The 23,970-nt window shown below is 43.3% G+C and overlaps 1 protein-coding gene across 2 annotated transcripts in view; it reads left to right on the top strand.

Moving 5' to 3' along the window:
- LOC146183937 (deoxynucleotidyltransferase terminal-interacting protein 2) overlaps positions 1 to 23,970 on the top strand; it is a 47,089-nt gene that overhangs the window by 3,115 nt on the left and 20,004 nt on the right. For both annotated transcript variants that reach the window (XM_084609249.1, XM_084609250.1), the window contains 3 exons: positions 9,787 to 9,919; positions 15,437 to 15,532; positions 21,654 to 21,818. In XM_084609249.1, the coding sequence (XP_084465375.1) occupies positions 9,787 to 9,919; positions 15,437 to 15,532; positions 21,654 to 21,818 (394 nt within the window). The remainder of the gene's footprint in view (positions 1 to 9,786; positions 9,920 to 15,436; positions 15,533 to 21,653; positions 21,819 to 23,970) is intronic.

Here is a 23,970-nt window from a genome sequence, read left to right as displayed (position 1 = left end):
AGCTATGCAACACGAAAATCTTTGCTTGAATTCCCCTGCGTTTCTTCTGCCAAACTCATCATTTACTAGAACACCGACGACACAGTGGTTTTCTACCTCAGTGAATGACCAGTGTTCGGAAGCAGAAATAAAATGCACGACTCTGAACTCAAATTAGCAGATATCTGTTGAGAATAATTTTAGTTGCCTTTTAAAGTGACTTGCTGAATTCAATAATTTTAGGCAACGAAATTCCCCATCCTGCATTCTCGAGTCCGGCTAATTAAGCAGCTGCATATTGCCATAAGCATTACCAGCAAGTCTTGCATACCACCACTTTTATGGCACTAAAATGTACACCGGTTGGAAACTGGTCTCGAGATTGCCAACTGAAACGGACTGTTTTGCTGCCATGGCATATCGCACCTGGTGTGTCTATGCAGATGCTCGAAAAACGGTCTCATCAATATAGAAACAGAGGACCCATAAATGTCTGGAGCTCGTGACCTCCAGACATTTAAGCTCGAGGATATCTAAGTGATCAGGGAGCTCAACTGCTGAACCAGAGAACACGCATTCAGTACTGACTGTGGCCCAAATAGCCATGCCAAGGATGATAAAGCTTGCACTTGAAGAGGAGCCTCCAAGTTTTATGGGGGAAGAAGGGCATGTTCCTTGACCAGCTGGCATGCATGACGTAGACCAGCCTCCTGTGTGCAGTTTTTTTTTTGAGGGCTTGATGATGGATCGGAGTCCTTTTGTGTTTCACAGACAGTCCTCGAGAGCAGTGCGACATTGTCTGGTGCAGGCCGCTTTGCTTGGCTGCTTGGCACATGCATCTGCAACTGTCATTTTCTAGGAGGCTTTCTTGAACTTGTCTGTGTAGTCAGATATTTTGCACGCCGGGTAAAAATACTGGGCGTAGCATTCGCCGAAAGCAGCAGTATCTTCTTGGGTACATGTGTAAGTACATGGCCATTGAACTCGGCGTGCAATAATTATGATACCATATTTATTTATTTATTTAGACATACTGCAGGCCAGCACTTGGGCCCAAGCAGGAGGAGCATTGCATAAAAATAGATATAACAAGCGAACACACTAGAACAGTGTACAACAGAACAATAAAAACAGGCATCTCATTCACTCTACAATTGTTTAAATGGCTTCCCAGCATTTCCATAAAAGCATCCGACTCGAATATGCCACCGGGGAGGGAATTCCAGTCTGCAACTGTTCGCAGGTAAAAATTGGACCTATGAGCATTTGTTTTGGCAAAAATTGGGCTACTAAATGCTGATGAGTGTGTCTAGTTTTTCTCGTGTTAAGGGCTTTCGCACAGTCAGGCAACTGGATATGAAGTAATTTTACCTGAGAGGCTGTTGTGAAGCAATACAAGATGCCTGATTTTCCTTATTATCTCTAACGTTTGGATACTATTTTTTTGCATTAACTGAGTTGGTGAATCATCCCTTTTATATTTACCGAAAATATATCAGATCGCCTTTCTTTGTGCCTGCTCTAATTGACTGATGTCTTTCTTGGTATAAGGGTCCCACACTACAGCTACATATTCTAGTGTGGATCTTACAAAACAATTTTAGTCTATCATCTTAGTATTTACTGGAGCACCTCTAAGCTTTCTTCTAATGTACCACATTTTCCTTACAACCATTGAACAGATATCTGAAATGTGCGCTGACCATGTAGGATTGTTAGTAAGAGTAACACCTAGGTATTTGTACTTATCAACCATTAAAACAGATTTACCGCAAAGCATATAAGGGAAGGTACTAGGATATTTTTTTTCTGGTAATGCGGAGTAGTACAGTTTTTTTACTGTTAAGAGTTCCATCCCCCATTTAATGCATCAATGAGTCACTGCTTCGATAGATTTCTGCAGTGAATCATGATTTATTGGAGACAATATTTCCCGAAAAATCGCACAATCCGCGTACAGTTTTATCGACACATCTTATGGAATAACATCTACTAAATCATTGATATAAATTAAAAATAAAAGTGGCCCTAGCACACTTCCCTGCAGAACACCAGAAGTAATATGGCGAACACTAGAACAACAATTTCGAACCACAACAAATAGTTCTTTGTTTCTAAGGTACTCACATATTTTTTGAATAATGCCAAAAGGGAGACCTATACATTCTAATTTCTGTACTAACTTTCCATGCGAGAAAGGGCTTCGCTCAGACATGGTTGCTCGGTTGCAATATTATATCTGCGCTGGGGATTGTCTGGTGCCACAGTTTTAGGCGAGTAGGGTCCGACGGAGCTTTAAAAAGTGACACTTGATCTGGACAACTTTGGTAGCCCGATCTGCAGTTGGTTATGAGGCACCTCTTACTCATAATAGCGTCTGGTAGGCTTCTGGCCCTGGCTGGAGTTCTAAGGCATGCATCAGCAACAGCCAACACATCACAGCCCCCAAATACATAGGCCGCGACTACTATCCACAGCGTTGACCCGCGCCACCATGTGAGCTTGCACAATGATCATTGCAGCCGGCCCGAAATTGCGTCATAAAAAGCTAGTTGTAGCAGTCTTTGGTCGTGCACGGTGCTTGCCACAATGTGGAAACTCAGAACATAACTTGCTACACACCTTGTGATGCATGTGGCAGCACAATACACTGAAAAACACAGCCTAGATGGCACTGAAAGCTGGCCACGCCGTTTAGCCACGCGCACTGCTCCACAAGTGAATGGACACTGTGACGCAGTGCCCCCGCGCCATGGCGGGCAGTCAGTGTCAACACCTAGTCTTAATCCGTGGTTATAGCACTGCAACCCAGAAATGCTGCCATATTGATATGATGATATAATATATAAGAAAGCAAGAATTGTAACACAAGGGCACAAGGTTATATATATATATATATATATATATATATATATATATATATATATATATATATTGTTGGGTCCTAAGCCACATAGGAATTGGCAATTGGCAGCAATGAGAGAGTGAACCATGTGCACTGCAGAAACTCGCAGTTAGAAAAGAAAGCAAGTAGAGTCTGCGTGAAGCTAGTACAGCCTATACAAAAAGAGCAATGGCAGTCTATGCGGATTAGTCAAACAAATAAATTACTCCTAGTAAAACCTGTGTTAGAAGAGAAATATAAAGAATGTTTCTGGGAAGTGGTCCTCTGCTGTCTTCAAGTTGGACACATGCGTCTTACACACAATTTTTTTACTGCGGAAAGAAAGCGAGCCTACCTGCAAAATATCTGAATAAATGCTCATCACAGCTATAGTTAAATTGCTTGCACAAAACTTGAAAAACTGCAGAAATGCAGAAAAAGCATTTCAGTACATTTTTTTAAGAATCGCATTCTATTCCAGTCCAGCATATTTTTAGGTGAAAGTGCGATTGTAGACTGGACAGTGTTCTTCATTTCCTAATTTTTAAACAAACCGTAGTTTTTGACGCTTTCATTTCCTTAATTATAACAGACATTCAGCTTAAGGTGGCGGTTCTACGGTCGCCATCTTGGAAGTAGTTCAGATTCTGCCACCAGGCTACGCCACTAATCCATAACTGAGGAATTGAGTACCCAGCCACTCAGCCCTCTCGACTTGAGCTGCCTGAACGCTTTTCTTGTGTTGCTGCGTGGACTTTCAAAGATTTTTGCGGCTCCACAGCAGTGTCCAGGCAGAGAAGGGGAGGATTTTTGTCCCCGTCCTGCGCAGCATGGGCTGCCCCATTGAACTCCCCTCTTCACCCCCCCGCACCACTACTTCGAACAATACGCGCCCTGACAATTGGACAAGAGGCTTCCCTCTCTTGCCTATACTTCGTCTCACAAGATATTTGCAGCACAGCGAAAAGCAGAGGCACCCCAGCCGGTCCAACCAGGATCACGCGTACAATAGGCAAATGTGCTTCTAAGCGCCTCTCGCCCCCCCAAATTGGCGGGGGTGAGAGTAGGAGCACAATTCTCTATTATAGTGCGCACAGGCGAGAGGCACTTAGGCGCACAATTGAAAGGGCTCCTCTGCCTTTCGCAGTGCTGCAGATATCTTGTGAGACGAAGTATAGTTTCCGCTGTAGAGCCACGAACATTGCTCCTACGCGCCGAGCATGGGGGGGTTGGACTGGACTGCATTAGGCTAGCTTGACTGAACACAAATAAAACAGGGTGTCAACATCATTGTACAGTGCAATCTTAGTACGAGTGAAAAGGAAAAGCGAATGGCATTATTTCTGCACACTTCGTCAATGAACCTTAGTTGAAGTCAGCGCCTGTCTTGTGTTCGATCATTAGCGAGCTTTAGAATACGGCGACCCTATCCGTAAGTGGGATAGAGGAATAGCGGAGCGTACGCGCACTATAATAGAGAATTGTGCTCCTACTGTCACCCGCGCTATTGCCCTGTCCCCATAAGCGGTTGGGGTACCATATTCTAAACCTCCCTATTGTTGATGCCATAGATATAGTAAGGATCGGAACACTCCTTGACTGTAGTGGAAGCTGTCAGCTCTTGCGGTCACCAGAAATTTGCTTTATCAAACGTGATTACAAATATGATAATATAGCTATAATTAGCTGAACTTCAGTCAACAGTCGCCCTTGTTTAATTTTTGTTCGTGCTTGTCCAATCTTGGAAACTAGAGCTGGTAAGTTACAATGTGCAAATAAGTGAATGATTGCCAATTTTTTCCTTTTGAGATGAATCGATATTCCGAAATAGATGTGAAATCCACCAAGAGGCTTTGTATCGCACAGGAGGCCGGCATGTATTCATGTTCTCTTCGGCACTGAGGAGGCGCATTCACACTAAACTATGTGGGAAATGGGGGAAGGGGAGAAGGGGTTGTAAAGGAAGGTTGCCAGAAGAAAGGACCTAACGGGGACAGTTTTTTAGGCGCTTACGGCGGCCACTTCCCCACTCCCAGTTGGATGCTCCACAGTCTTCATTTTATTTATTCGCTCGCGCGTGCGTGCGTGCGTGCGTGTGTGTGTGTGTGTGTGTGTGTGTGTGTGTGTGTGTGTGTTTGTGTGTGTGTGCACAATTAAATGAACACAGTATTTTCAGGCAATTAGAATAAAATTTTAACAATCAATCCCCTAGAAATATTTTTCTCTTGCAGAATTTCACTCGACACTGAAATCTGATGTGAAAAGTAGCATGCTATGGAAGACGCTGACCTGTCCTGCTGCAGCTTCCCGTGATGATGTATGCGCTTTCTGAACCAATATATTGGGTGGACTACTGTAGCTTGTAGCCTACTTTACTGTACTCATTTTACAGGGCACACACACGTATGCAACAAGTATACTTTAGTGTTGAGCCCGCCTTTTGGCTTCATGTGTTGGTAGTAAATAATTTCGTGATGTGGCACTTGTACATTCACACATTTGCAACATAATAATCAGAGCCCAATCTTTACTCCATGCAAGAGCGCCCATGCTTACCAAATTTTTTCCTGCAAATGCCAAACGATTAGACGCATCGATCAGATCGCGTTCGGTCAGATTTGGCATGCGCTATAATTTGTGAATTTGTCCATACCAATGCAGTACAGCGGTTTTGCTTCATGTGGTCAAACGGAAGCTCGTTCTTTGTATGCTTCGAAATTCTCACACGCTTCTATGCCACTTTTGCTAACATGATCGGATACCTTTCAGAGCACAGGAAGTCGAGTTGCTTCAAACAAGGTTCAAATATAAAGTCAACAAATTGGGCGTTGAGACGGCGGGTGTGTGGACGCCTGGGTGGCACGGTATCTACCTTACTCGAGATAAGGGCCCCATTCTTTTGGAAACACTCTGCCTGCCGACGGGCTTTTAGAGCGTTAGCTCTGTTGCTCACTTGCGCGAGTGGCGCGTTTTTCTAAGAATCGTAAACAGAGCCATCACCATAGCAACATCGCCGTCTTCACTGTGCCCGGGCAAACTAGACCGAACGCTCCAAGCCCCCGGCCACAGCGGCAAAGCGCGGTAGCAGGCGATGCTAGGCAGGTATAGCATTATAGCAAAATGAACGCCAAACCAGCTTCCCTGCCGAATGCATCAACGGTTTACCCTAGACGATGTAATGCTTCGGACAATCCGCGGTATATCTCCCTCCAAGAAGCGGAATTAGCTGGGAAGAGGACGGGACATCATGCACGTATAAAATAAATAAAATAAGCGCAAATAAAAGCATCAAACGGGAAACCAATTCAGTGTTCTCTCTCATATATATATATATATATATATATATATATATATATATATATATATATATATATATATATATATATATATATATATATATATATATGTGTGTAGGGCCATTGATCAAGTCAAAGTATATGTAGAAGATATAAACGAATGCTTTTTGTCTGGTCTGGTTTCTCGAACAATGAAGCTGTAGGGCTGTCGAAACGATAGTACGTTTTCATGAAACTTTGACTTGGTCAGTGAGCCTGTATATTTTTTTATGCCACCACCTGATCAGACTGCATTTCGTCGAACTATTGATTACAGTGGTTTCTCTCATTTGAGCTAAGCTCGACATTCAGTTCAGCAGCGTTGAGCCTCATCCTTTTTTTTTAATTATTAGTGAGGGGAATGACGGAAATGCAGTGGCAAAACCCGATTCAACATCACATTTTTGTATTGGAGAAGCTTCACATGGCTGTTTCCTACTTGCCCATTCACCGAAAACATCCCTGGCAGCTACTGCGGCATCTTTACTATCATCACCGGAACGCAACATTCGCAAAAAAAAAAAAAAAAAGAAAAAAAAAAAACATGACTGAAACGCTGGTGATTATCTTCGGCTGCCCACTATATCATTTTTTTTTTTCCTTTTCTTTGGAGCCTGCACTGCTTGCGCTATATAGAAACTTCAGTGGGAAGGTTGAAGAGGCATGCTTGTGCATGTTCAGGTTTTCAAGTTTTACTTGGCAGACTGTCGAAACATTTTATCTGTACCAGTAAAGTGGCAGAGGGTACAAGTATTCGTGCAATTTCTCCTAGGGAGACGCTCTTTGAAATTATATTAATTTATGCAGTGTTATAGTTCCGTGCCCTACTATTCATTTTATCGTAGAAAGGGGAAGATATTTTTCCTTCTTGCCACTGGAAAAAAAAAAGTCTAAATTCCACATCCTCACAATATATGCTAACACCGCGAACATCTGAAGATAGCTTTGTGGCGGAGCTAAGACGAGGAATAACCAGCTCCGACAGCGTTCGGGTTCGAACTGTTTTTTTTTTTTTTTTCGCTGCTTGCACTGAGACGCTTAGTGCCAAATTCTTCTTTGTCCAGCGCCGTGCCATTGTTTGTGATAAAAGCGCGGCGCAAGGGGCGCTACAAGACTACAAAACAAAACCAGAAAAAAAATTTCAATATCTCCGCCACGATTATATCTTGCTGAGTAAGTAGAGTAAGTAAGTAGCGCGAGAGCTTTAGCTGGCAACGTTTCGGCACACAAACAGTATGACACACTTAATTCGAGGCGATAAATAAATCTCAAAGCAAGCAAGTGTACATTTGTCAAGGGACCATTTTCAAGTAGTGCTACTGCGCATGCGCGAAGCACCTGAGTGCGCGAAGCACCTGCACCTCAGTTCGACCCGACCACTCGACCAGACTCGCCCTGTGTTTACCTCTCTCGCCCGATGGAAAGGAAAGGGCAGAGGGAAAACGTTGTAGAAGCACAATACCCTCTCGTAAATACCCCTCGATTCAGGTAACTTTAGATTCAGGGTGTTTGTGGCGCCATCCTCGTAATTTTTCTGAACTGCGACATTTTAGTGCACATGAAATTTCATAGGTGGCGCTACCTACTACGTTTATCACACGTGGCTCTGTTATTTTACTATTATTTGCTTTTTGTGCACTTTGTAGTTGATAATTGTTACCGGTTGAATAAGGGAACGAAAGCCCAAACCTTTAAGTTATATTCGCCAGAAACAAACAAGCCATGGAGCATTTCAATCATGCTTAAAATATTTCATGAAGAGCTCGCGCGCTTCAAGTGAACCACGAAAAAATTAGCTGAAATCATCCTGACAGTGCACATTCCTCGAGAGTCGTAGAACAAAACCGATGCTTATCCTCTGACAGCGAGGTGTAAAGTTTTTCCACGCGAAATTTCAGCGCAGATAAAAGCTTATGACTTGAACAGTTTAGCATATACTTTTAGCCATTTTGCAAAAATCGCAAAGTTTGATCACAAATAACTTTTACACTAAATGAAGCAGACAGATGATATTTTCAGGAAAAAGCGAAATATGTACGACCTCCAACTGCGCAAAAACTCTCCGCAGCAGAATGCGTATCTTGAAAGTTATTGTATGTATAATTACCTGTTTTATACACTTTTCACAGGCGCGTGGCTAATAAACTATGCGATACACAGTAATAAAAATGCTTAACTTTGTTCATTAACATCTAATCTCAAAACATCTCAAATGGTGTTTTCTTAAGTGCAAAAGTTTTTGCACAATTTTGCTTTTCCCGAGACAAGTAGAGCTGAAAAGCCGTTTCTTACCTTTGTGTTTTCCTTTACAGCTTAAACATCGGTGCAGCTATTTATAAATCAAATGCACCATTAGAAAGGAGAGGAAATAAACTTTACAAATATATTAAAGTCATATTTATAAACTAAACTAGTGAGGCGCAGTAGGCGTATGAATATCGCTAAAAATGTCGTCTCTTCACCGCTGGAGTGGGACCGCCACCTTAAAGGGCGAGTCTGGAGGTTTTTCGACATATATTTTGGCAAGAACTTTTATCAGGTTTCCCTTTCTGCTCTGAAGTATTCTACCAAATTTGGGCACCATGCGATAAGTCATTCATGCGCAACTTGATTTTAAAATGTGCAGTTTAATGTTTGATGTCACAAACATTATATCCACGTGGTCAAAAACTAGAGGCCTGTATTAGGCTATCTCAGACATTTTATGTACTGCGTCATGATTTCCAGACTTCATTTCCACCATCCAATATGCATGTTAATGTTTTCCTGATATTGTATGTGATGTCACCGTTTCGTCAACTGGAACGTCGTTTCTGGCCATGAAATATGTTTCGGTTTCGATTGGCAGTTTTTTGTTTTTAAAAATAATTTTACTTATGATCCAATCGATTCTTCAAAGCAGCAAAAAAATCTCTGCAATTGTGCCCTGTAATCATGTGTTTGGTGCGCGATAGCCTCAGTTGCTTATGTGACATAAAAACCAATGCAACTTATTTTTCACTGTGAACTCGTTGAAGTTGACTCTTATTGGCAGATTACCACTCAGTAGGGACATATATACTTTTTAACTGAACATGAGGCTTTTATTGCCTAGATGAGGCTACAAAAAATAAATAGCAGGTACTCACAGGCACGCTACAGTCTGCTCAGATCCCTACACTGCTTATCATGGCCAAATGAAAAAACTCAGTTTTCTCAGTAGCAGGCGCATTTTCTTCTGCAGGACAAGCATCAACAGAGCCTTCAGTAAGAGCCACAGAACAGATGCTTGCTCAGAACAAATGTTGGGCAAAGTTGTCCTTAGTGTCCCATTTTCAGGGCACATTCTGGATGTTTTTAGTTACGAGTCGATTTCTTCCTTTAAGCTTAAGAAAAACAGCTGGTTGATGTGTGCCTAGTAGAAAGTTATCATAGAAGACGTAGCCTGTGGTTGTCAGTTGTTAATTACATTTTAGTCAGTGGATGTACCATGTCAGTCATGCAAATCTGCCACCATGCATTTGGTGGTTTGCTACAGTACTAATTTTTAATGAGGTTGTATGTATTGGCCTTGTAGTCTTTGTTTCATTGTTATCTTTGGTACTTCAGGACAAAACTTGCCTTGGAGCTGAGCCCGGGTATTAACCTCAGTGACACGTATGTGGCGGTCCGTGACGCCGAGCAAGCATCCAAAGCGAGCCAGAAAGTCAAGGAACTGGTGCTCCAGTCTTCTGCCGACAGTGTAAGTGTTGCGCACGTGCCACGCTAGTGTGAAAGTGGTGCACACCAAGTTACCATTGTGTGTTGCTGGAACCATGCAACTAATTTTTTTTTTTTGCGCTGGATACAGTTGCCTTTTGAACATTAGTGAGCTGAACACTGAAGCAAGGTAGGTCTCAGAATGAGCATTTCTTTTTTTTTTTTTTTTCTTTAACATTTTATGCACTGTCATTCAGCTTGTGCTTTGCATTAACTTTTGTGACAGGCTAGTGCCATTGACTGTCAGGCCGGAGACATTCATTTCTTCTCACTGTGGTCATAAATGTGAAGTTAAAACACTGCATTTTAACAGTCATGGGTGGCACCTCATTTATTCCCAGTAGTTGTGAGAGCTGGATAATCATAAAAAGCATAATTATAAACTAGTTATCGTTAGAAGTAGCTTGAGAATTCACTTTTAGGATGTACATTGTAGTTATATTTGCCTGAAAGTAGTACTTACTATTCTAGACTTCCTAGCAATTTTATCAATGTCGTTGTATAAATGTTAACTAGAAATTTTGAAGTTCAGGTTTTCCCAGAAAATTCGAGAGGTGGGCACCTGAGGACTGCGAGGATGGAGGGGGGGCAGCTTAAACTAAATAATGACAACACAGTTGTTGTCTTGAGAGAAAACGGCACAGACAGTTGTGCAGCTTTTCTTTTTAGGCCTATCTCGCCTGGTACTACTCCGAAACGTTTGTCAGCTTTGTCTACGTGTTGCTTTGCTTGCACTAAGTACATGAGGTTTACGTTGGCCTTGCCCAAATGCAGAGTGTTTAGTGACACCACACCATGATGAAAAACAAAAGGTTTTGAAAACGTAAACGCACCAAACAAGTGCCTAGGCGCTGTACTAGTGGCAATATTGCATGAAAAGGAAAATGCAGCTTTCCAGAAACGCGAACAGTAAAGGAAGAAAGTGGTGGCCATATTGTGAATACAGTAAAATCTCGTTAATTTGGCCTTCGAGAGACCAGGGAAAATGGGCAAGTTGTCAAAAAGTTTTAATTATTGAATGGCCCCCCCCAAAAAAAACCTGCTAAATGCATCACAGCAATTTTATTTAATGAACACCTTAAATATGGTTGCATGTACATTCGAGATGAAAGCTAAGTGACAACGATGATATTTTGCGAATTCGTCAAGAGCTGTTTTGTGCGCCCTTTTGGGAGAGCCGAAGAATGTCTCCAAAACCACAAGTGCCACGACGGCTCTTTTAGCAGTGCAACGCAGTAGCAGCGGGGCTCGTTACAAACAGTCCTTTTGTACTTTAAAGATGCTTCACCACACGGACTGTGACCAATGTAGTCACGCATCCTGCAGCAGCTTAGTGTAAGTCTGGAGGGAACACATGGATGCGAGAGAAAAATATGAGCAGGCTCTGTTAGAATGGCATCACACCATCTTGTAATAAAATTGAAAAGCCAGTGAAGCATGGTAGAGAGTGAAATGGCGTGACTTAGTGTGACTGGCCTATGCTCACGCTCAATGGCAGTGGCAGGATGGTGTAAATTTAAGAGAGTTAAAACTGAAAGCTCTGCTGCTGGGCACTGGAGGACTTCCTACCATCGTTGTGGCCGCCATAGCGCACACGCTTCAGGTGCGGGATGAAATTCAGGTTCGGGGAGGTCTATCTGGATGGCAACTGTCTTCACGGGTCGTACCTCGACATGATCTTTCTCCGAATTTACCGATGCAACTCGCCCACAGCCAAATCAACGAGTATCCGACACCATAGACTTGCATGGTCTGCTGGGATCATGCATCTAGTTTGAATTATTCGAATTTCCGAATTAACACAGGTCAAAGTAATGAGATTTTACTGCAAAGGACAACAACAGGAGCTGAGCTCATGGTGTCAGCGTGAGCTTGGTGTGCCAAAGATTACATACTGCCAGGCATACCGTGATTGTCCGTGATTACGGTCTTTTGTTCGTGAGAGCATGCGGACATCGCTTTGTATGTACCAGAATGTGCTTATGGAAGCCGGCACCTTATGCTCGCAGCTTCCACTGCATACTCACAGAAAGTTGTTTATTTATTGAAAACTAAAGATTATGTTGGTAGTGCAATAGTACAAGATAAAACAGAATAAATAATACGACTGCCCCAGTGTTCATCAATTTTTACGGCCGAATGCTATGCTGTTTGCATTGCCGTGGAGACAATATTGGATGAGAACATCAAAAACAGCATCATTTACACAGATTCATTAAGTGTCATCACTGCAATAAACTACAAAAATACTGTTGACCCACTGATAGGAAACATCATACACAACATAGTAAGGATCACAGCACAAAAACATACTATAAAATTCTGCTGGGTACCCAGTCATGTTGGGATTAGGGGTAATGAACAAGCAGATATATGGGCTACACAAGCAAAAAATGGGCAAATAGAACAAATATACACACCACACAGAGATTGTATGAAGTTAGTACGCAAGAAATTAAGAGATAAATGGCAGGCTGCTTGGGAAAGTGAAGCAGAAAACAAGCTTCACTCCATAAAGCCCATTTTAGGAAAATGGCAATCATGTCACCATCAGAAACGATTCATCGAGATAATTTTATGTCGTCTACGCATAGGTCACACACACATCACCCATAACTTCCTACTAACAAAAAAAGACAAACCTTTGTGTGAAATGTGTGGACAGGAGCTTGCAGTTAATCATATTTTAATCTCATGCTCACAACTTGGAGAACACAGGAAAAAATATTTTTGCTGTATTTCACAAGGAACACATTCCATTTCACCCTGCATTGCTTTTAGGAGAACAAGCACTCGTCAATTTTTCTATTGTTTGCGCATTTCTGAAGAAAGCCAATGTTTTAAATCAAATATAAGTATCATAACCCTAGACGTCTGATCGATCATCTAACCTTGTGTTTGGCGCATGATAGCCACTATTGCTTATGTGCCATAAAACCACATATAACTTTAACTTTATTTATTTAGTCATACTGTTGGCCAGCACAGGCCCGTACAGGAGTATAGCAAACTTGAGTGGGTGGTGTTGGGCGGCAAAACCACTGCCGCTTGCCGTGATGGGGGGAATCCTGTAAACATATCCTTTTTCTATTTAATGTCTGTATTGTTATCGACAGATTGGAAATTGAAAAGTTGAATTTTTTTGTATTTTTTATTATTTGCGAACTCTTAGTGGTGTTTGCTTTTTAAAAATTCTCTTGGCCCCTCCCATCTCTGTGATGTATTCTGTACCTCGAGGGTATAAGTGCAATGAAGTGTATGTACAACTCCCTCCAGTATGAAAGGGGTAAAAGAAGATAAATTTTTTACGACTTCTTTACTAAAATGGAAAACTTCGGTAGTATATACCATGTGGAAATGTGTTATGAAACAGGAAGAAATATGTGTGTTATACGTAATTATGCTCAAACTTAATTTCAGTAAGGTAGAAAAGGCATGAACAAGTAAGCTCCTCTTAAAGTTTATTTTCTAAAAGGCAGGGGCTTCAGTTGGTCAAACTTTGTTCGAGTCGAGATAAATTATACTCAAAGTGACTCATTTTGGCCTTTTATCACCCATATCAAGGCTGTATGGATGTTCTAAAAGTTTTTTTTTTTACGACTACTTATTTGATTTCTGTATGAGGAGAGGAAGAGTGAAAAACTGAAGGCGTAGCAAAAGGGGAGGGCACTTGAATTGAAACATGAGGGAGGTCAAAAGGTGGAGAAAAAAAGCAACTGCACATTATGGCATACCGAAACATTCTGAACAAGCGCCCCAACCTGTGCAGCACCTCCCCCCCCCCCAAAAAAAAAAAAAACTTTATTGCTAATTTCGCATTAAAGCGCTGTTTCGGCAAAGCAATCCCCCTCCGCTCCCACTTGCTCTTTGCCTTTATAGGCAACTCTGGCCAACGCTATCCTGTCCAAGAATCTAATCAAATCTCAATTCTGAAAAACATCTAGGCCCAAGGGCCAAAGACTGACGGAGAATGTGGGTTGAGGCATCTGATGTACACGCGTCAAGAGCAAATGGCTGTGGTCTAGACGGGAGCTTACGCCGAAATAAAATATAAGACGATGGCTAATATGTTTGAATGGTGTGTTGGAGCAAAATGACGGCGATGGTGGCGTAGCGAGAACACTGTGCGGCAGTGCTGTCGCCTCGGCACTCACCTCTAAACTAGATCAGCCTGATCAGAGATAAGCAAAATTTTAAACTCATGTGCACTGTGCTCTGTATTCTTTTTTCTGGTGTGAGAATTTCGTTGTCGCCATTCTGAATTTCGGTTCCATTCCGGGATAATACCCCCTTCACACCTCCCCTTGCCTTGCTGGCAATATCGACTTGTGCGAGGAGGGCGCTTTCTCAAAATTTGGCAGTATATATGGCAAGACTTGCTGTGATATCTCAACTTGCTGTACACAAACACTCTGGATATGTGTACAGCGAGCACGGGAAAGTAGCCTAATTGCGCTCAACATTTCGCTGGTAACAATGGAACTTTCGTTATGTCCTAATATTAGTATCTCAAGTAATCCCACCCGTTACACTGCACAGATCTTCCCAAAACACACCTCTGGGCGTCAGCACATCACTTGCTGGGCCGTTTTCTGCATCCCATAAATTTTCAGAAGGGGCTCAGTAAACCCATATGTTACCTGGCTTTCGGCCCTATGCCACCTAGCATGCATGCAAAAGAACTTGCGGATGCATTGTCCCTCGAAAAATGCCCATATTCAATCCATGACTGGCTGTATAATGAAGCAGTTCACCCTGAGTAATTACAGTATGGTTAGTCCCAAAATATAGTAGGTAGAGTACAGGTGGGGATTGGAGGTGTCTGTTGATTTAGGGGCTCAAGGAACCTGGAAAACATTTCATAAAACCTACTTTAAGAATGCCCCGTCTGCACGGTGCTAATAACAAATTCCTGTGGTGGCAATATTGCAGTCACTTTTTTTTAGAGTCATTATGGCTAGCAAGGTTATGACATAATGCTGAAATTTAATGTGTTATCGTTAAGAAATTCTTAGGGCCACTTATTATTGCAATTATTACAACAATAAGCTTTCTCCTCTCTGAACTTGCGTGCTGAAATGCAGTTTAGTTAGCTGTGTGGAGCTTTATGGCGCATAAGCAACTATGCCTGTCACGCGCCAAACAAAAGAAAGGCAGTTGACTGTCTTGTAACTTGCAAATATTCCTTTGGTTATCAAATTTAGCTTTTCTTTCTTTATTACATGTGATTGTCATCACATGCATTTTTGTTTCACAAACTTTTTCCATCATATGTGTACCTTTTGCGTGTCGCCGTCTCCTTGTGTCTAATGCTACAGTCAAAACTGTAGTATGCAGATATATAAATAAAATTCAAATGCTGCCTTCTTTTATGTGCACATATTAATGAAAAGGTATTCAAGCAAAGTGCATATTTAAAACCATTTTGTCCTGCAATTTTTTTCGTGTGCATGTACTTTCCCTGCTGCAGTGCCATTAAAGCTTGGCCATTGCATTGCAGTTGCTGCAGGGAAGTGTCCTCACACCTGGTTTCGAGAAAAAGGATTCGGTGCCACCATACTCGGAGTCTTTGAGGCGAATTAAGGCACAACGTAAGGTGGGTAAACGCCCGCTAACCTGGTCCTCTTTGTGTTCTTACATTCAGAGTGCAACGCATTGCTTTACTTGGCATTTGTCACCCACGAGGTTGGGAAGTGCAGAATGCACGTTGAAGGCCTCGCCTTCAAAAAAAACTGGTCCACGAGCCATGGTCTCGCCCGACGAGTGACAAATCCAGTCTCTTAAAAACACCGGTTTATTTTGGATGAACGAAAAAGCAAAACAAAGAAACATAAGGCGCTTCTGCACTAAGAACAGGCTGTTCATGCGCATGACAATAGAACACCAACGGAAAGCGGGAAGAATGTCAGGGCTTTACTGCGGTGAAACAAAACACACTGTGGAGCGAATAAAACGAGCAATAGGGCCAAAGCGCAAACGGCGGCCCAAGAAACATTGCTCCTCACGTGACAGCAACTCTCACGAATACGCCTAGGCCGTTTCTGCAGGCACTGCTTCCATCTTCGTGTCGGCTATCTTCTTTCAGTAGTCCGTTCACACCCTGCTAGTCCATGATGCTCGCTGGCTGCCCCGCGTCGGCCTCTCCACCGGGGCAAAAAAAAGGCCCCGCGCCTTGCTTCCGACACACTTATCTACCCTCGTTTGTCGCTGCTAACATAACGCCCCCCAATATTATCTGCTTGCTCATGCGCACTCGCGCTGCCCGTGCAAACACAATACAAATAGGAAGACGCGCGCGCGGTTTAAAACACTTAAAGGGGCTGCGGAGCCCCACAACGTAAAACGAAGCTATGTCAATGCCTTCAGAAAAGTCATCTTGTACTGTTGAATAGTGCTTTCTTTTGTTGGCTTGCAGTGCCTAAGCACTATATCACGAATTCTGTTAGCACTGCCCATGCTAAGCATTCTCACTATGTTTCGATGCCGGAAACACAATTTAAACGTTGTTTGCAATGTATGTTTGGCTTTTTCCCACATTCAGGGTGTCAAGCAACCGGGAATTGTCAGGGAAATTTTATGCACCGGGAAAAATCAGGGAAATTTCAGGAAAATCATCAAAAATTTTGCCAAGTCAGGGAAAATTGCACGGTATTATCTGCAGTGCATTTTTGTTTTAGCTGGTGCAGAGCAAGTATGCAATTCATGCAGATTTCTTTTTTTTTTTGTTTGTGCTGTGATGCTAGCGTGAGGCCGCCATGATGGCTGCACCGTGAGGCAAGGTGTGATATATTAATTTGTTGCCAGCACATGGCTGAGCTGCCAAAATAGAACCAGTGAGGTGAGGTGGGTACTAAATAAAATATGCGGAAGCACTACGTATAGAGTAATACACGACAAAAAGCAGGAATAACCGCGCCAGCAGCGGCCAGCGCGAAAGCGATCAGGGAGCTGTGCTGCTATGGCTCCTGGAAAATGCCAAGCACGTGCGCGCAGCCATATTGGATTGATTGACTCGGCTCTTTGCAGAGTGGGTGGCTCGCGTGCCCTTGCGCATGCTCTGAGGCTGGCATTAGTGTGCTTTTCATTTTCAGTAAACTTTTGACGTTTTTAAGAGCCATTAACACTAATGGCAGCCTTTTCACTATTGTAAATTGCTGAATATGATAATAGCTTTTTCTCATTATCATCAGCAGCTACATTTTTGAGCCTCTTCACTTGTCAGGGAATTTGAACCGAAATAATGAGGGAAAATTTGAAAAAGTCGGGGATTTTAAAAGTAGTGGTTTTGCTAGACAGCCTGACATTTTGCCTCCATACGTACGGGCCAGTGGGCAGTGTAGTATCTTCTGTAAATTGACCTGGTGATCGTTTGCTTCGCTGCGTTTACATTGACTTGGTACACTAGAAGTGTGGCAAGGCTTTGCATAAGAGTTCAAAATTCAGTGAGTTCTTCAGCCATATTGTGTATTCCCGGCTGGGTAGTCTTTCCACGGAGGCCGATGTCATTTGCATTGTCGAGGTTTGGATGTCTGCATTCTTTAGTTGTAGTTACAGGCCATGTACACGATACGGCTGATGACGAAGGCTTGGACCAGCCTGTGTCACTTCTTGTACTTTGCATGATTGATCAATCTGCTCATTTGGCCAGCCACTCTCGAGCTCATTAATGGTGACCAAGTTGCTCTTCTTGTTAATGTTAGCCCAAGCATCTTGATGTTGTCCACTCCTTGTATTAGTTGGATGTCGGTGAAACGTGGACCATGCCCTTGTTCTTTCTTCTATGGAAATAAGTTTTTACTTTTCATGGGAGCAGTGCCAACTGCATTCCTTAGTGTAGATTTGTACTGTGGTTGTGATTTCTTGAAGATGCTCTTTGATTTGGCCCACTTTGTCTTGTGCTGGACAGATTGTGACGTCATATATGTACACAGTGGGGCAAAGCCTCTGCAATCTGGGCAATTTTCTTGATAGTTCTATTATAGCCACGTTAAAGATTATAGGCGGGAAGATTGTGCCTTGAGGTATGCCCATCCTCTGTACCTGTCAGGTCAGATCTTGTGCCCTTGACGTTGATGTGAACTGTCCTCTCTTTGAATAAGTTTTGGATGCATGTGAACATGCATGCCTCACAATGCGGGATTTAGAAGTTTTCTATTCCTAGTGCTGCTTGAATACCCGTTTTAAGTCCAAGGATGGCATGGACCTGCCGTGTAGGCACGGTCGATGAGTTCTTTCTTAAGTTGGAGAAGCATGTTTTGCATAGAAAGCTGCACTTGGAGCCCGAACACAGCATGGGGCATCATGTCTTGGCCTTCCTTACACTTTGTGAGACATTCATGTATCATCTTCTCGGTGAGCTTACCCATGCACAATGTTAGGGAGATGAGGCATAGGTTGCTCATATTGACAGCCTTGCCCAATTTTGGTATGAACCCTATGAACCATACATCAGCTTTTTGTCATATTTTGGGGAGAATTCCCATCGTTCAGCATTTGTTGGAGTCTGCTATGTCTTGTTTGACAGCTGTGATGACTGCAATGGGGGTGGTTTTGTGAATTGTCCTACTGCGTTGGTGGAGCATATGCCTGCCCACTTGTGCCTTTTCTGTATTGCTTTGGCTCTGGCCTTGGGTCTATTTATCGTGGAAATTTAGATTCATATTTTTTTGGGGGAAATGGGTTGTGCTATGAAGTATGTTTTGCGCTGCTTAGGGAGCATGTTCATTCTCTTTCATGCATTATTGTTCTTTGATCCCAAGGTCATATAGAACTTGCTGGTCTTTTTTGGTGCATCTGATTCCTGTGAATTTCTCACTGAGATGTGCTTTAACGAGTTCTTCAGCCGTGTGCTATAGCAAGCACGAAGTGCATGGACATCAGTGTTTCGTGCATTGCTGGTTCGGGAAGGTCTACTTCGGTGATTGCTGGCTGTGCGGGTCATGCCTCGGTGTGATCCCCTGTCCAGATTGACTGCTCTCTCTCCCCCTCCTCAGTTCCAAACTAATGAACTTCTGATGCCATATACTAGCATGGGCATTGGCCAGGATCATGTAGTTTGAATTATCCAAATTTTTTAGTAAACAAGATTTTAAGTGTATAGAGACAGCCAGCATGTGTTGAATAGCTCCACTTGTCAGCTTTGGATGTCTAGTGCAAAAACAAGCATGAAAGGCTAAAAGAACAAGAGCAGTGCTGTTTTTTTGGGAGAAAGTGAAATTGAGGTCAGAGGTGCCAGGAGAATCAGAAGCATGCTTTATGGAGAATGGGGATTATAGGTAGTTTCCAGAGGCTTATAGAGCAGTCTCAGTGACAAACCCCTTTCTACACAAGTAGTGTTCAGAGGCTGTAGCTAGAACAAATGCACTGTGTCAGTAAAGTACCTAATAGAATTACGCACAGTTCACTGAACGTCAGCTGTGAGCAGTCGGCAACAGTGCATGACCCGCACACACTAACACCACAGCCTCCAGTCACGCAGTAGGGACCTTGACCAGTCAGTAGCGGTGCACGGCTTAAACGTCTCCAAGATCTCAATTGAGTGATGAGGCACAACTCATGTGCACGCGCTAGCGTGATCCGATACGGCGGGCATGGCCGCCAGTGCGTGTGTGCTGATTGGGGCCGATGCAGTAGACGTGGCCGCTGTCGGGATATATGCAATTCGCTCAAGGCAGTCACTGTATTCCTAGTGGTTCCCTGCAGAAATGAATCATGCTAAGCTGTAACAACTATAATTCTTCAGACAGAATATCTTGGCCAGTCATGCTTTCGTCATGTCCATGCCACTTCACGACATACTGGGAGGCAGCTGAGGTCATGCTCATGCTGCGAACGAATATGTACGCTGCTTGAAGCAATAACATTCAGTTTCCATAGTTAATGATGGTAGCGAATACCGCGAGATGGAGCTTGCGGAAAAAAGGTAGCGGAAAGAGAGCCTCCATAAACACGCAGACCCTGACCCCCCCTCTTCCCCCTTCAATTCCTCACTGGCGGCAGCAACAATGTCGGAGCGAGCCACAGCGGACGGGGCTCAGTTCCATTTTCAGTCTGATTGTGTGCTGTTCCCTTCTTGCCACTGCCTCAAATGGCAACGATGAATGGAGAGCCAAGCTAGTTCGTCCGAATGACTCTGCTTCGCCTAACGTTCACGTCCGCATAAAACCGGTTGTTTGCGACAACTATGCCTGCTGCCATTAGTTTCATGCCGAAAAAACGAGACTTTCGCCAAAAAGCAAATGTCCACAGTATTGCTGGTGCAAAATTTGGTCCGAAAAATCTTACTTTAGGACACTATACAGTCCGGAATATCGGTCGTTAAAATGTACACGTTCCTATGGGGTGCATGACAGTTCCTGAACAAAGTCCGAAATATAGCGCAAGTCCAAATTATTGGAGTCTGAAAAATTAGCTACTGTACATCCCGTCAGCTGTAAACAAATCTCGTCAACAGTGAAGAGATTTTCATGAATGCATTTTTTGTACTTCTGCATGTGGATTTTGTTTGTTTGGATGATGTGAATATTTTTTGTGACCCCATATGGTTCATATCATTGGTATTGTACCGTAGTGATGCTGTTGTGGCATACTTCTGCAGAATGTAATTTGTCATGTTAGGCCATCCGTTTAGCCGCAAAAGAAGAGGGCCTGTGCTGAATGGGGTAATCATCAAAAAAGTAAATTCAAACTGTGCACTGTTTGCCTGGCTTTTTCGGGCTTTCAGTTGTTTCCTTTGGTGAGCGGTAGATAGCGTGACGGCAGCTTTGGATAATCTCGAGGGTGTGTGCGCCCCGCGCAATCCGAAACTACATGGCTGTACATATTTGCTTGCATTGAGGCTGCAGTTGGGTGTGGAACACAGGGTGGCTGTGCCGTTTCACATTTGATCTCTGCTGTCATCTTAACATGTTTTGATTTATTGCTTTAACTTTTCACGCATGCAACGATGTCTTTCTTCCATGGGAAACTGTAAAACAAAGCGTGGCTTCGAGATGAAGCTTACATGCATTGCATTGTCTCAATGAAATGTTCTGTCTGGGCCCTATTGTTTTGTGGTGTTTGGTTAACTTGAACATTTCTCGTGGTCCCAATGACTTCAAATTGATGTTTGCTGGGTATACATAGTGAAGGCTGTTCAGTCCATGATAAGAGCACTGTGTTGCCATTTGTCAGCTTTTTACTTTTTACTTTGTAACATAGCAAAAGGGACTTGCATGTGCTAATAGGGGCAAGGTAAAATTATGGAAAACAAGGGTTGCCTTTCTTTTTCCAGCAAAACCTTCTCTAGCATATATGGCAACGTGAAAGCACAAGCATCTCATGTTAATTGGTCTCTGCAGACTTCACAGCAAAGACTGTGGCTGCTTACAGACCTAAGTATGCTTAATTTGCAAGAGCGAGTCAGTGGGAGAGCTAGCATCATAGGAATCTATGAATGCCACCGTAGTACCTTGGGCTCATCTTTTACCTTAACACTAGAACTCTTGTTTTTGCTGAAGGTAAGAAGTGTTGTCTCTTTTTTTGCTTCTGTAGGTGGGTCAGGCTCAGCCATAAGTGAAGCTGCAATTTCGCTGTGCACGGCTGTCTAGTGGCTGTGACTTGCATTGCACCTAGCCTTTCAGAGGTTGTGCATATCGAAGACTGGAATGTTTCATTTGCCTCTGTGAGTGGCTGCAAATTCTAGCCCTGTTGATTTTCCCCCCTTGATGTTTCCGCAGGAGGAACGTAGCAAAACAAAAGGTCCCGGATGGTTTGGCCTACCTGCACCCGAGATGACAGATGAGCTGAAGCGGGACCTGGAGGTTCTTCGCATGCGGCACGTGTTAGACCCCAAGCGCTTCTACAAGAAGAATGACCTGAAAGACTTGCCAAAGTATTTCCAGGTACTTTTTGATACTCTTCCTAATGTTTACGCTATATTTTCTTATTTCTGCTACGGTTGCTAAGTGGTTAGGGCGCTCGACAGCTTATCTCGGGTTCAATCCCAGCCACAGCGGCCATTTTTTGATGAAGGCTGCCATGTATCGTGCAATGCCAGCACACAGGGCAGAAAAAAGCCCCAAGTGATCATAATTTGCGGAGCCCTCTTTTGTGGCGTCCTTCCATAGCCTGAGTCACTTTAGGATGTTCAACCCCCCAAATGGAACCAAACATTTTCTTGAATTCAGGCAACAAAAGCAGGTACCCTACCTCAGCTTCCAGTATTCTTCTGCCTCATAAACCCTTTCCATTGCCACTCAGCATTTCTCTCCAGAATAAAAAAATGTTGTACCTAATTAATCTCTGCAAGGCTTCAAGAAAACCAATTAGCCATATTTATATAATGCAAAACAACAGTCATTTTTTCATAGAAGCTATTTAGGAGCTGATTTGTGTGATAGACATCACATTATTGCTGCTTGGAGCGATTGCAAGACCACCCCAATCACATCACCCCGACCCCTGAGACCAACCCGCATGTAGTTGGCAACTATGTGCAATTGATTCACTGCAGCTTCAAGTGTTTGTTGCCTGTTTTGTGTGAAGAAGGAACTTCTTTAGGAGTGGAAAAGATAAAATGCCCGCGGGGTGAGTACCCAAAGATAGAAAAAACTACGAAGGGACAGTTTAGACACGAGGGAAAAATGAGGGCCCTTGCAGTGAAGTTGCACTGCAGTGGTACATGTTTGTAAACAGTTTCTATAGTCGGTAAGTAGTGAGCGGTTTGCCTTCATAGGTAGTACAGTTAAACCTGGTTATAACGAAATTGTAAAATGTCTATGATTTTTCGTTACATCCAGGTTTTTGTTACATGCAGTTTTCGCGTGAGGACCCAGAAGGACAATGTAGAACGAAAACCAGATTAAGAATTGACCTAAGGGAAACCACCTTAAAAATGTTTACAGTAAATCAGAATTATTCGAAGTCATAGAAGTGGTGAAATGTTTCGCAATCGTGCTGATAGCACTGCGCAACTGCAATGGCAGCCTCCACCTCCTCTACGGCCCGCGCGACGCGTTTACGAGGGAGTGGGGAAAGGAGGTGGAGGAGGAATCATTCTGGGGGCGAGCACTTGCGTTGGCACCGCCACCACGCGCGCACTCGCCCAACATCGTTGCCCCAGGAAAATGAGTCGGCCTCGCATCGCCAGCGCGCTCCGCAGCTCCCTACCCGCTTACAACACGCAGGAGCCCGTGAGCAACCGCGTGGCAGCGATGGAAGCGCACTGCTTGCCCCGTTGTTATTTTTGATAGCTTTTAACCATGAACTATTGTAGTGCCATGTTCCAACAGCAAAAGCAGCGGAGACTGCAGAGTCTGCTGCGTCTGCCAAGCAGATGGGGCATCGACGCTGAAACGCGAAGCACTGTATCAACTGCGGTCGCTCGTTGCTATAGTAGGCGTTCTAGTTCTCACTTCAGTTCGTGTTTTATCGTCCTGAAATTTGCGGGGTTGTGCCAAATTTCCAGTGACTCGGCACTAGCTAAGAGATAGGCAGTGCTGCGAGTTCGTTATATCAAGGTCAATCGCCACGACATGTTCATTACATGGAGTTTTCAAATACATGCACTTCAATTGGGGAATCGAAAAACGTAAGTATAATATCGAGGAATTTGCTACATGGAGGTTCGTTACATAGTTTAACTGTAGTGAGCACAGGTTCGAGGAGGAAGAACTTTTTTATTTAACTAGGGGGAACATAGAATGGGGCCACAGTTTGGTGGGAAGACTAAAAACTGTGCACATTGCATTTTGAGTTTGACTGGGGTGTTTCTTTTACTGTCTCTTCTTCGGGAGAGAACTGCTGAGGCTGGTTAAGGTGTAAGGTTTGGTGCAAAACTGAGCGTATGAAGTGTTGCGAGATTTTTTTTTTACATGCTAATTAGTGAGAGACCAAAGCAGCGAGCTGTCCCAGTTCTCAGGACGGCAGTGAATCCTTCAAAATCAAGAGAGTGCACCTTTCATTGCATCAGAAAGTGCGAAAAACATGTAGACAGAAGAAACGATGGCACAAGACGTGCGCCGACTCTCAACTAACTTCATTCGCAATGGTACA

This window comes from Amblyomma maculatum, chromosome 7 (genome assembly GCF_055883805.1).
Source record: "Amblyomma maculatum isolate TAMU_Amacu chromosome 7, ASM5588380v1, whole genome shotgun sequence".
Classification (NCBI taxonomy): domain Eukaryota; kingdom Metazoa; phylum Arthropoda; class Arachnida; order Ixodida; family Ixodidae; genus Amblyomma; species Amblyomma maculatum.
Note: the sequence above shows the minus strand (reverse complement) of the source record. Positions and strands in the feature narration are given on the sequence as shown.